Here is a 10,498-nt window from a genome sequence, read left to right as displayed (position 1 = left end):
CAGCCATTATCATAAATTTCAGCAGCTTTATCAAGTATGGTTTTATTAATGAGTCCATTTGCATAAGCATAAGGAGCATATTGCCCATATTGAATGAGTGGATCGACCCATCCATTACCGATAGCAATCCCCTTAAGATTAGTGGCGTATACATTGTCAAGTTCTGATATTAACCTACTAATTGCTGGAACATAATGACCAGCATAGCTCTCACCAATGATGTAAAGGTCATGTTTAGAGTACTTTGGGTATTTCTCGTAGAACATTACGATAAAGTCCCACAGTGCCCTAGCAATCTCATCCTCGTTGGTGTCGTATTTGGCTTTATCAGTGATATAAGAGAAACCAGTACCGGCGGGTTGATCCACGTAGAGGAGATTAGCAAAGCTGTTCCAGGAGTAGGGATTGTAAACTGGAGTATCCGTCGTGTTTAGAAGGAAGGGACCGTTCTCACCAAAGAGAGCAAGGAGGCTGGAGCAGCCAGGGCCACCAGTCAACCAAAGGACAAGAGGATCATTGGACGGATCGCTACGACTTTCAAAGAACCAGTAGAAATAGGCAACCCCATGTTGGTCGTTAAGATCCATGTACCCACTGTACTGGGTGACATTATCAGGCCATGAATAGCTGAGTGCTGGAGAAGAAGAGAACAGGAGAAAAGCAGCAAATGCTAAAAGAACAGCCATGCTCGATTACTCGTGACACGGTTGACAGACAGACTCTGTAAAAATTATGGTCTAGCCACACCTTGGATAAAACCACACCCAATTATTCCATGTAGCAAAAAATAATCTTTATCAAAAACATTTTAACTATCTATAAGCTAGGTAAAGCTACTACACTTTTTCAAAGCATAGTATCTATGCTCAAAGTGGTAGTTCATGACGGTATATTCCTCCTGCACTAGTGACAGCAAACAATGCATCAATAGTAGCATCAAGCTGAACCACATTAGATGCTGGCAATGCTGGGGATCCCATTTGTTCCCATATACCAGCACAGGGTATAGTGCAACGATACAGCTCATCATCTACTCCAATAGCAAATATCTCATGAGTACCAGCTGTTACATACTTCATCTGCCCTGGGATAGTGCGCCATTGGCCCCTTCCATGTACCGGACGAAAAGAAATGGTATTGGTTGTTTTATTGAGAGCATATACATGCTGTGAGTTGGCATCAATTTGATCAAACTTTCCTGTAACCTTGTGTACAGTTGGGTTATAATGCTTTATCCATGAAACACTTTTATCTTCATGTAAAAACCACATATACGAGTCTCTGGTAGAAGCAATATCTATCATATCATGAGGCCAACCTGTATGTTTGCCCCATCCTCCAGAATTTTGCATTGCTTTTTTATAAAGGTATCCATCAGCTCCAATACTCCACGTATAGTATGCATCAACTTCAATATTAACCATGCTGTTACCAACATGGGCCCAATTACCAGTGCAAGGCCGGAGACAGTAGTAAGCTTTGAGTTGAGCATCAATAGACCAAAGAACCACACTGTTAGCATAAACTTGAGACATTGTTCCATACAGTTTAGTCCACTGAGCTGTGGTAGCATCAGCAGCATGATTTCCCATTCCTGCTAGCAGAAGAGCAACAAATATAGATCTACAGCAAAAAGGACCATTCATTTTGTCTGTTTTTAATTTGAGTGACTCAATGATTGCGGCAAATATGGCATTTCTCAGACAATGTGGGCCGGTTAAAGCGGTTGTGGGCAATAGCAGCTATCCTATATTCATGTCCTGGCATTGTTCCCGGCCTTGCAAAATCCTTTTTTTACTACAGCCTTTGTGCTGGTGATCAAACCCACGTGGGAGCACGTGCAGTGACCACGCCTCTTCAAGCCCCTCCCTTCAGTATTAAATGGCTGAGAAAGACATAATATCTCGTTTTGGTCATCTCCTGAAGCCGATACGTGACCTTGCAAAGAACTGGGACGTTGATGTAGCCTCAGAACTTGAAGAATATTTATTAGAAGTGAGAGAGAGGGGGAGCCATCACCTTGGAGTCCATCACCACCACCATTTTATTTTCTCATACACTTCTCCATGTTTTCTCTCTTAGCTTGAAGAAATCACTATTGCATTTGAAGGAGGAAAGGCTAATTTGAATTTTGCTGAAGCAGCTCTTGTTATTCAAGGCTCAGCTTGTGTGTACAGCCGTAAGGTTGAGTATCTTCATGCTCTTGTTTATCAAACACTTGAACTTATTGTCAATAAAAAGTATGTCATTAATTATTTATCTATACATGAATAGAGCTCCTTTATTACAGAAGGACTGAAGTAGAGGAGCAAGAAGGAGAACAAGACATAACCAAATCTAATGAAGACCAGGTACCATATTTTTAATACCTTGTATGGCTCATAATAAACTTGTTATTTATTTGTTATTGCTATATCTTCTCCCACTTCAATTAGTTTCCATTGCTTGATGATATTTTAGAAGCAAGAAACATTGATATGATAGAGAAACCATTCGTGGTACGTAATACTTAATGCAGCCAAAGATAAATTATTATTTTGTACATAATTCTCTCCTCAGCCTGATATCAATGCTTCTATAATACAGCGTACTCCAATGTCACTGCTACCACTTCATAATTCTGAAAAATTACTTGACGTTCCTTTATTCAAGTGAGGATATTTCAATCAACTTTGACTTTATATATTTTTTTAATTTTTTTATTATTAGCAACAAAGGGGAGTTGGTTGGGAGTAGAACCGATTTTAAAGTATTATTATTATTATTATATAAATATTTTTATTATTATTATATTTCTTTAATTATTTTGATACAGTATTTTGTCTGACTCTTTTGTCATTTTTCCCTCATTTTTTTCCCTCTCTTTCATAGCTCAATACCAGTTATATCAGTGATAACGGTGCTCTACTTTTAGAGCCAATCAAGTTCACCACTTTCCATGGAAATTGCAGCTTACCATTAGACAGTATGCATTTATTAGATAATTGGGCGGAGCCTGGAGGTGTGGCCAGTGATGGTTAGCTCACTGACCTGTTTTTTTTTATTTGTGACTATTTCTTTGTAGATGCTGTAATGGATCTAAGTTTTCATGACAACACAATCTTGGATGCTCCACCCACAGACACTATAAATAAAGATGTAAGCAGGAAAAGCTTTTTTAATAAGTGATTATAATAATTAAAACACCATTAAAAATGGCTATAAGAGAATTCTTTATTTTTACTAGATTTTTTGATGCATATACATGTTCTGTTATGGGGTGAAAGTTTGAGTTAATTCCGATGAAAATCTGATTTTTAAAGAATTTTTTAATTTGCTCAAAAATTGGGCCAAAGTCCCTGTACTATAGTAAAGGGATTTTGGATAAATTTCGCCAAAAATGAAAAGTAGAGAATTCTTCATTTTAATAATTTTTTCTAATATGCTTACATGTACTTATGTTGTGTAGAAAGTTTGAACTGGTTTTGATCAAATTTGAATTTTTTACAATTTTTTTAAGTTGCTCAAAAATTGGACCAAAGTCCTGGATTTATAGTGACAATAGAACAAATGGTTTTTTGCTTGTCACAGATTTCGTGGCACTGGAATAAATAGGTTTTTCACTTGTCACAGATTTCGTGACAATAGAATGAACAGGTTTTTGCTTGTCACGGATTTCGTGACAATGGAACCAATGGGTTTTTGCTTTTCACGAATTTTGTGACGATTGAACCAATGGGTTTTTGGTTGTCATGGATTTCATGATGATGAAACTAATGGGTTTTTGCTTGTCATTGATTATGTGACAATGTAACCAAGCCATGAAAATTTATTTTGTACCCTGGAATGATTATGAATGTATTTTAGGTTTCTCCTCCAATTTCACGTCGACGGAAGTCCAGTGACAAATCCCAGAGGAAAGGGAAGCAGTTTGGGAAACTGAAACTGCTAGACCCTCACAAACCATCAAAAAAGGACAAACCTTTTAAGAAAGGTAATAGGAGGATTGCTTCATTTTTGACTCCTTCTTTCCTTAAGGTTCTACTGTATTACCCTCTAAAGATAAGGCTGGCAGTAGAAAGAGAAAAGACAGCGACTCTTTGCTCTCTCCTTCTCAGCCTCTCTCTGAGTTTCTCTTTCAGTCAAGTAAATGAAAAGCTTGACCAATATTTTAAGTCCTTTTTCCTCACTCTAGTTTATTCAAATTCGTCTCAGTTTCCATCCAATACACTAGAGCGTCCTAGCAGTGCTGGTATGTATGTACGATTGTGCTGTTTTTGTTTAATATTTTGTGTCTTATTTTAGAGTTTGAGGAGCAATACTGGAGTGAGACTAAGAGAAGGAAGTCTGCTAAGAAGAGAATTGAAGTGTGTTTAATTTTTAATTATTGCTTTTCATTGATGATAAAGGCTCCATTTATGTCCTTGTGCTATTTAGAAAGTTTGAGCTCATTTCAACAAAAATTTTGAAGTTATAAAAGAGATTTATGGCTATTATATATTTGTATTAGGATAAGGTGAGGGGTACTTTAGCTAGCCAAGGGGAGGAAGAGGAGGAGGAGGATCATTCTGAAGGAGATGAAAGAGATAATGATGACATTAGTGTACTTGCTGCATTACCAGTAGAAACTGCAGGTACTATAAGATTATGAAGATTTTGAGTAGGGTCGTGTTTTTTTATTTTATAGATCAACCTATTGCAGAATTACCTGATCATGATATTAATGAACTGGTGGATCATTTAGGTATTTTAATATACTTTTAAAGCTAAAAGTTAAGTGCTATTTTGTATTTTTCAATTTCCATTATTTATTAGATGATTCAATTCCTGAGCCTGCTGCTGTAGGAGACCCCGCTCACCTTCCTTCGGTTATGAAAAGTTATGAAGATTTACTGAGAGCTCATATTAATCACTTATCATCAGCTGTTGCCAGTAATGCTTCTGATACTGAACTATCTAAACGAGTTAACGAGTGGGAAGAGAAGATTAAACCTCGCCTAAATGAGATTGTATGTAGTAAAGCTTGTATCATTACAATCTCTCTCTCTTCTCTCTCTCTCTCAGGAAAAGCACAGAGTATTTGATATTCGCTATTATAGCAACAGGATACTGTCCTCCCTCCAGGAGAATTCAAGAGATTGTGATGGAGCAGAAGCAACAGCTGCTCTTCTTCCTTTTGAGAAGATGATTGAAGAGAGAAGTCAATCTGATATTTGCCGCACCTTCTCAGCTTTGTTACACTTAGTGAGTTTTTGAATTTGATGTTCACTTTTTATTGGTTTTGCTCTTTCTATTTATAAGGCCAATGACGGTAAAATTGATATCGGCAACCATGCAAATGATGATGGTGTAGCTGATCTTGATAATGTTGATCTCAGACTCCTCTCAGAGAATGTCCCTTTATCTTGAAATCAAAAATGATTACTAGCTCTAATAATTCATCATCACCACTTGACTTTAAATTGTTGAACAATTTTTTATCACTTATTTAATCAAAATTATGTTTCACTTTCAATTACTAGTCTGCAAAATAAAATAAAATAAAATAAAAATAAAATAAAATAAAAATAAATAAAATAAAATAAAATAGAATAAAATAAAAATAAAATACAATAAAAATAAAATGAAATAAAATAGGATAAAATAAAATAAAATAAGATATTTTGCAAAGTTTTAAAAGCTCAAGAAGAGTTCTACTATTTGGAGCAATCCAGCCAATCCAGCCAGGCAAAGTTGTAAAATTATTAAAATTAATTAATTGGCTTAATTATTAGGCGGGGCATGCGCATATAGTGCTAGTGACAATTTCAACGTCACTGTTAACTTCCGGTACCACACGTGTTGCATTCAACACAATAGGATCTTCCACAAAAAGGATATTATCCGAGGTATTATCTGTAATTGGCTGTCAAAGAGAAGAGCGTAATGAGGTCTAGAGCAATACAGGATACCAGGCAGTTGTTCCTGTGGTCGATGGGAGCCATCTTTCTCTTTGCATTCACTTCAATTTTTATTCAAATACCAGGTTGAGTAAGTGGGTGTGGCTAATTAAAATAATAAAAATTGAGGGCATAATTATAATAATGTGAAACAAATAGTGGCAGAAAGACAGTGTTACTATTATTTTATTATTATTATTATTATTATTATTATTATTATTATTATTAGGTCTTTATGGGCCAAATGGTCTCCTCCCAGTGTATAATGTAGTCCCGACACTTAAAGGTTGGTAAATAATTTTATTATTATTATTTTATTTTATTTTGTAGAGAACCAGACATTATACGAGCACTCTCAGTCGTTTTATTCATTCCCGTCTCTTTTATTGTATTCAAATTATTTCTCCCTCCCTCCCGAGTATGCGATGGAGCTGGCCTGTATTGTTGGGATTATTTTAAGTTTTTGTGTAATTGTATTTCAGTCCATGAGGTGTTCCCTTGTATTCCTCCTCATCTGGCTAATGTATCTCACTGTACACGAGGTACATTCTCATTGTGACTCTCTTCTCATTATTAGTATATTTTTTGTAGGTGGGGCAGACTTTTATGTACTTTCAATGGTAAGTTTGAGAATGAGAATCAGCTATTGAGAATAGGAATGGGTTATTGAGAATGAGAATCAGCTATTGAGAATGGGAATGAGCTATTGAGAATGGGAATGAGCTATTGAGAATGGGAATGAGCTATTAAGAATGGGAACATAGTGTTAATGTGAATTTGAACCAGTTATTGAGAATGTGAATAGGCTATTGAGTATCACTGTGTACATAGTATGAATATGTGTGTATATGTGTGTGGTACTGTGTGCATACATTCATGAATGAGGTTATTGTGTGTGTGTATATATATATTAATCTTTATTGTATTCTAGGGATTCATTGTTATTAGAAGCTGGCATTATATCTGTACTGGTGGCGCCTCTCAATTTGACATTTTGGAGAAAGTGAATTATAAAAATACCAACAGTTATTAGACATTATTAGTGCCAACTCTTTGTCTCTTTAATCTTCTCTTTTCCTCCCTCTATCCCCCCTTTCTCTCTCTCCCCCCTCTCTCTCTCTCTCTCTCTCTCTCCCCCCTCTCTCCCCTCTCTCTCGTTTTTGTCTTCAGACCCATAGCAAGGCCACACGACAGTAGTTCATTCTGGTTGGTTCGTTGGTTATTATTCCGCCTCATGTTTGCTTCAGGAGTAGTCAAACTGACATCACAGTGTCCAACATGGTAGTCATTATGATAATACATTTTGTCCCATTATCCCAAACTCCTCTCATAGGTGGGGTCTCACAGCATTACGCTGGCATTATGAGTCCCAGTGTATTCCTACTCCTTTTGCTTGGTTTGCTCATCAGCTCCCAGACTGGTTCCAGAGTTTGAGTGTTGTTGGAACTTATTACATCGAAATATTGGTCCCATTCTTTTTTTTCTTTCCCATTCGCTCAATTAGGCTATTTGCATTTTTAAATCAAGTGAGATAATTTTTATTATAATTATTATTACTACATGCATTTTATTATTATTTATTACATTTAATTTTATTATTATTATTATTATTACTAGTTACCACAGCTTATTCTTTTTTGTTGGCATGCAGTCTGCCATACTTCCTTGTTACAATTATCCTTCATTTCCTATTTGTATTCTCTGTCTCTATTTATAGGTTTTTTTTCAAATTTGTATTATATTGACCGGAAATTATAATTTCTTTAATTTATTAACTCTTGCTCTATGCGTCTCACTGCTTGACGATGCTTTCCTTGACTCCACCCCTTTTTGGCAGAAACGAAAAGGTACGTAAAAATATTTTTTATGCCGAAATTATTTTTTCTTAGTTCCAATGGATTGGAGTCGCAGAATGCTAAAGTCATGGTGTGGCAAAAGGAGCTCTTTCATTCATGCTTTTCTTCGTTTAGTTGCTTTTATTTTAATTGTGGGCGTGTCTGTAGGTGTGGCAGTACATTATTTCAACTTACAAGTGTCTGGTGGCAAAATACTAAGCAGTGTTGGTTAGTCATAGTAATTTTATAACTAAAATTCTAATCATAAAAAATTCAATTTTAATTGGAATTAGCTTAAACTTTCTACGTAACATGAGAACATGTACAGTATATGTATCAGGAAGAATTACAAAAATAGAGAATTCTCTACTTTTCAATTTCAGCGAAATTTGGTCCGAGTCCCTGTACTATAGTACAGGGACTTTTGTCCAATTTTGGAGCAACTTTGAAAATTCGTAAAAAAATTAATTTTGATCGGAATCAACTCAAACTTTCTACACAACATAAGAACATGTATGTGTGTTAGGAAAACTTATAAAAATGAAGAATTCTCTCCTAGTCATTTTTGGCAAAATTTGGCTGATGACCCTGTACTATAGTACAGGGACTTTGGCCGGATTTTAGAGTAACTTTAAAAATTCATAAAAAATCCAATTTTGATCGGAATCAACTCAAACTTTCTACACAACATAAGAACATGTATGTGTGTTAGGAAAACTTATAAAAATGGAGAAATCTCTACTTTTCAATTTTGACAAAATTTGGCCCAAGAGATTCAATTTTTGCTGTACATTGCACATGTGAATGTACAATGTATATTGACTGGATGTTGTATAGTACATGTTCATTTTTGTACATTATTTTATGACTTGTATTAATTATATTATAAATATATTTTTAATAGAATTGTGAGGTCATTATGAGTCTTATTGTATTTTGTGTAGGTTTCTCTATGGATGAGTTCAATGATTTTGTAAGGCTCTTCCTTCCCTTGTCAGTATTAATCGGTTGTGCCTCTTTGTTCCTAGAACTATGGCATTGTCTATTAGAGTGAGTGTGTGTTACATATACACATACTATACATGCTGTTTTACATGTACTGTAACTGTTGATGCGTTTGTAATGTCAAGCTTTATTATTTGGAGGTTGAGATTTTTTGATTGGATTGTAGTATTATGGGGAAAAGTCCCTATAGAATTCAGAATTTGTTATCGGAATTAGCTCAGGGTATTAACTCATACATGTACATATAATTCGTAACCAACTGTTGACAAGGAAGGATAATTTTTGGACTTTCATTAAGTCAAAGTTTCTGATAAACTCACTAGTTTCAATTGCGTCATTCGTCAGTGACAAATTACATGTGTGTGTGTACATGTAATTATCGTATTTTTCCCAATAATTCCAACTGCCTAATTACACTCTCTGCCTTTGACAATCTTGAATGTTTTTGATGCATTACGTTCACTTGATAGCCCTTATCTTCTTCATTGTGTACACTGGCTCATTGATAGAGAGGGTGTTGCAATTATTTGAGGTTTTGTTGTTTGTTATATTAATCCATTCATGTATTCTTTCAGTTCGCTCTCCAAACACGGGCTGTTCAACAAGCTGTGGTCTGTGGCACAAACTGTTATGATGTTAGCCTCAATCATTGTCATGTTTATGATCACATTAGTAAGTGTCTTTCCAATAATTGTATGAGATTGGTTTACTGATGATCAATGAGTGAGAAAATGTGTACATGTACATGTACATATGTTGTGAGTATGTACTTGTGTGTTATGGTATTGGCAGAGAATGTGAAACCTTATTCGACCATTAGTAAACTTGTGTGCCTTGACTATTGTGTGTGTATGTGTGTGTGTGTTTGTACAATGAGCATTGTATGCTGAAAAGGTTATTGTTTCCTCCCACTGCCTTTATCTCTCCCCCCCTCTCTCTCTCCTTTCTTCTCATCAGATTCCACTGAGTTATCTTGATGATGGATCATTTCATTCTCTCATACCGTCAGAAATCAAATCCGTACACACTGCCCTCCAGCCGCTCCACTTCACTAGTTCTTATGGTTTGTTTAGAAGGTGAGATGAGACATTACTACTCTCAATGTCTTGTAGTACATGAGAAGAAGAGATGTTGTAGTACCTACTACGTGACACTTTTACCTGCTTGTATAGTTAAGATGTGTATTTGATATCATTGATACATAATATTATTGTGCTAATTATATTTTACTGTCGTTATGTTTTGTCTGATTTGATTCATTTCTTTTCATCTTGTTTCCTCTTCCTTCTCTCTCTCTCTCTCTCTCTCTCTCTCTCTCCCTCTCTCTCTCTCTCTCCCTTCCTCTCTCTCTCTCCCCTCTCTCTCTCTCTCCCTCTCTCTCTCCCTCTCTCTCTCTCTCTCTCTCTCTCTCTCTCTCTCTCTCTCTCTCTCTCTCTCTCTCTCTCTCTCTCTCTCTCTCTCTCTCTCTCTCTCTCTCTCTCTCTCTCTCTCTCTCTCCCCTCTCTCTCTCTCCCCTCTCTCTCTCTTCCCCTCTCCCCTTTCTCTTTCCCAGTATGACAGGTGTTGGTGGTAGGCCTGAGTTGATCATTGAAGGCTCTAATGATGAGAATGGCCCTTGGAGGGTAAGCCAGTTATCATGACAATTATACCAACCATACACTTTTGTAGGAGTACGATTTTTTGTACAAGCCGTGGTCATCCTTACAAACCACTTCCACTAGTTGGTAAGTGGAGAATATA

General features: G+C 36.1%; 4 protein-coding genes across 4 annotated transcripts in view; 2 read left to right on the top strand and 2 right to left on the bottom strand.

Moving 5' to 3' along the window:
- Nucleotides 1-708, bottom strand: part of LOC100634909 (uncharacterized) — a 4,520-nt gene extending 3,812 nt beyond the window's left edge. The window contains 1 exon segment of the mRNA XM_020001146.1: nt 1-708. This exon segment is cut by the window's left edge and continues 11 nt beyond it. Coding sequence (XP_019856705.1) covers nt 1-686 — 686 coding nt within the window. The 5' untranslated portion in view covers nt 687-708.
- Nucleotides 709-866: 158 nt separating this feature from the next.
- Nucleotides 867-1,646, bottom strand: LOC105314095 (lectin L6-like). Its single transcript, XM_011408041.1, has one exon. It carries the CDS (start codon nt 1,644-1,646, stop codon nt 867-869), a length of 780 nt encoding a protein of 259 aa, XP_011406343.1.
- A 222-nt stretch (nt 1,647-1,868) lies between these two features.
- On the top strand, nt 1,869-5,477 carry LOC105314094 (condensin-2 complex subunit H2-like). Its single transcript, XM_011408040.2, has 17 exons — nt 1,869-1,995; nt 2,083-2,240; nt 2,291-2,351; nt 2,436-2,498; nt 2,560-2,651; nt 2,710-2,749; nt 2,872-3,016; nt 3,065-3,138; nt 3,847-3,973; nt 4,018-4,125; nt 4,175-4,231; nt 4,285-4,346; nt 4,490-4,613; nt 4,667-4,723; nt 4,795-4,988; nt 5,044-5,223; nt 5,281-5,477. The coding sequence occupies exons 1-17, from the start codon at nt 1,882-1,884 to the stop codon at nt 5,386-5,388; spliced, it is 1,764 nt and encodes a 587-aa protein (XP_011406342.1). The 5' UTR covers nt 1,869-1,881; the 3' UTR covers nt 5,389-5,477.
- A 323-nt stretch (nt 5,478-5,800) lies between these two features.
- LOC100634785 (lipase maturation factor 2-like) overlaps nt 5,801-10,498 on the top strand; it is a 5,652-nt gene continuing 954 nt past the window's right edge. Inside the window, exons 1-14 of the mRNA XM_020001145.1 lie at nt 5,801-6,004; nt 6,148-6,204; nt 6,249-6,460; nt 6,510-6,538; nt 6,850-6,921; nt 7,089-7,199; nt 7,252-7,444; nt 7,636-7,765; nt 7,808-7,981; nt 8,698-8,803; nt 9,334-9,430; nt 9,716-9,834; nt 10,311-10,380; nt 10,427-10,482. Of these exons, the coding sequence (XP_019856704.1) occupies nt 5,905-6,004; nt 6,148-6,204; nt 6,249-6,460; nt 6,510-6,538; nt 6,850-6,921; nt 7,089-7,199; nt 7,252-7,444; nt 7,636-7,765; nt 7,808-7,981; nt 8,698-8,803; nt 9,334-9,430; nt 9,716-9,834; nt 10,311-10,380; nt 10,427-10,482 (1,526 nt within the window). The 5' untranslated portion in view covers nt 5,801-5,904. The remainder of the gene's footprint in view (nt 6,005-6,147; nt 6,205-6,248; nt 6,461-6,509; nt 6,539-6,849; nt 6,922-7,088; nt 7,200-7,251; nt 7,445-7,635; nt 7,766-7,807; nt 7,982-8,697; nt 8,804-9,333; nt 9,431-9,715; nt 9,835-10,310; nt 10,381-10,426; nt 10,483-10,498) is intronic.

This window comes from Amphimedon queenslandica, unplaced genomic scaffold (assembly GCF_000090795.2).
Source record: "Amphimedon queenslandica unplaced genomic scaffold, v1.1 AMPQUscaffold_13108, whole genome shotgun sequence".
Lineage (NCBI taxonomy): Eukaryota > Metazoa > Porifera > Demospongiae > Haplosclerida > Niphatidae > Amphimedon > Amphimedon queenslandica.
Note: the sequence above shows the minus strand (reverse complement) of the source record. Positions and strands in the feature narration are given on the sequence as shown.

What these genes read in the sequence shown, in the direction of transcription:
- LOC105314095 (XM_011408041.1), bottom strand. Translation starts at nt 1,646, where the DNA reads ATGAATGGTCCTTTTTGCTGTAGATCTATATTTGTTGCTCTTCTGCTA.
- LOC105314094 (XM_011408040.2), top strand. Translation starts at nt 1,882, where the DNA reads ATGGCTGAGAAAGACATAATATCTCGTTTTGGTCATCTCCTGAAGCCG. An exon ending in TTGAAGAATATTTATTAGAA is followed by an intron (nt 1,996 to 2,082) that starts GTGAGAGAGAGG and finishes TTTCTCTCTTAG; the next exon opens with CTTGAAGAAATCACTATTGC. An exon ending in CAGACACTATAAATAAAGAT is followed by an intron (nt 3,139 to 3,846) that starts GTAAGCAGGAAA and finishes AATGTATTTTAG; the next exon opens with GTTTCTCCTCCAATTTCACG.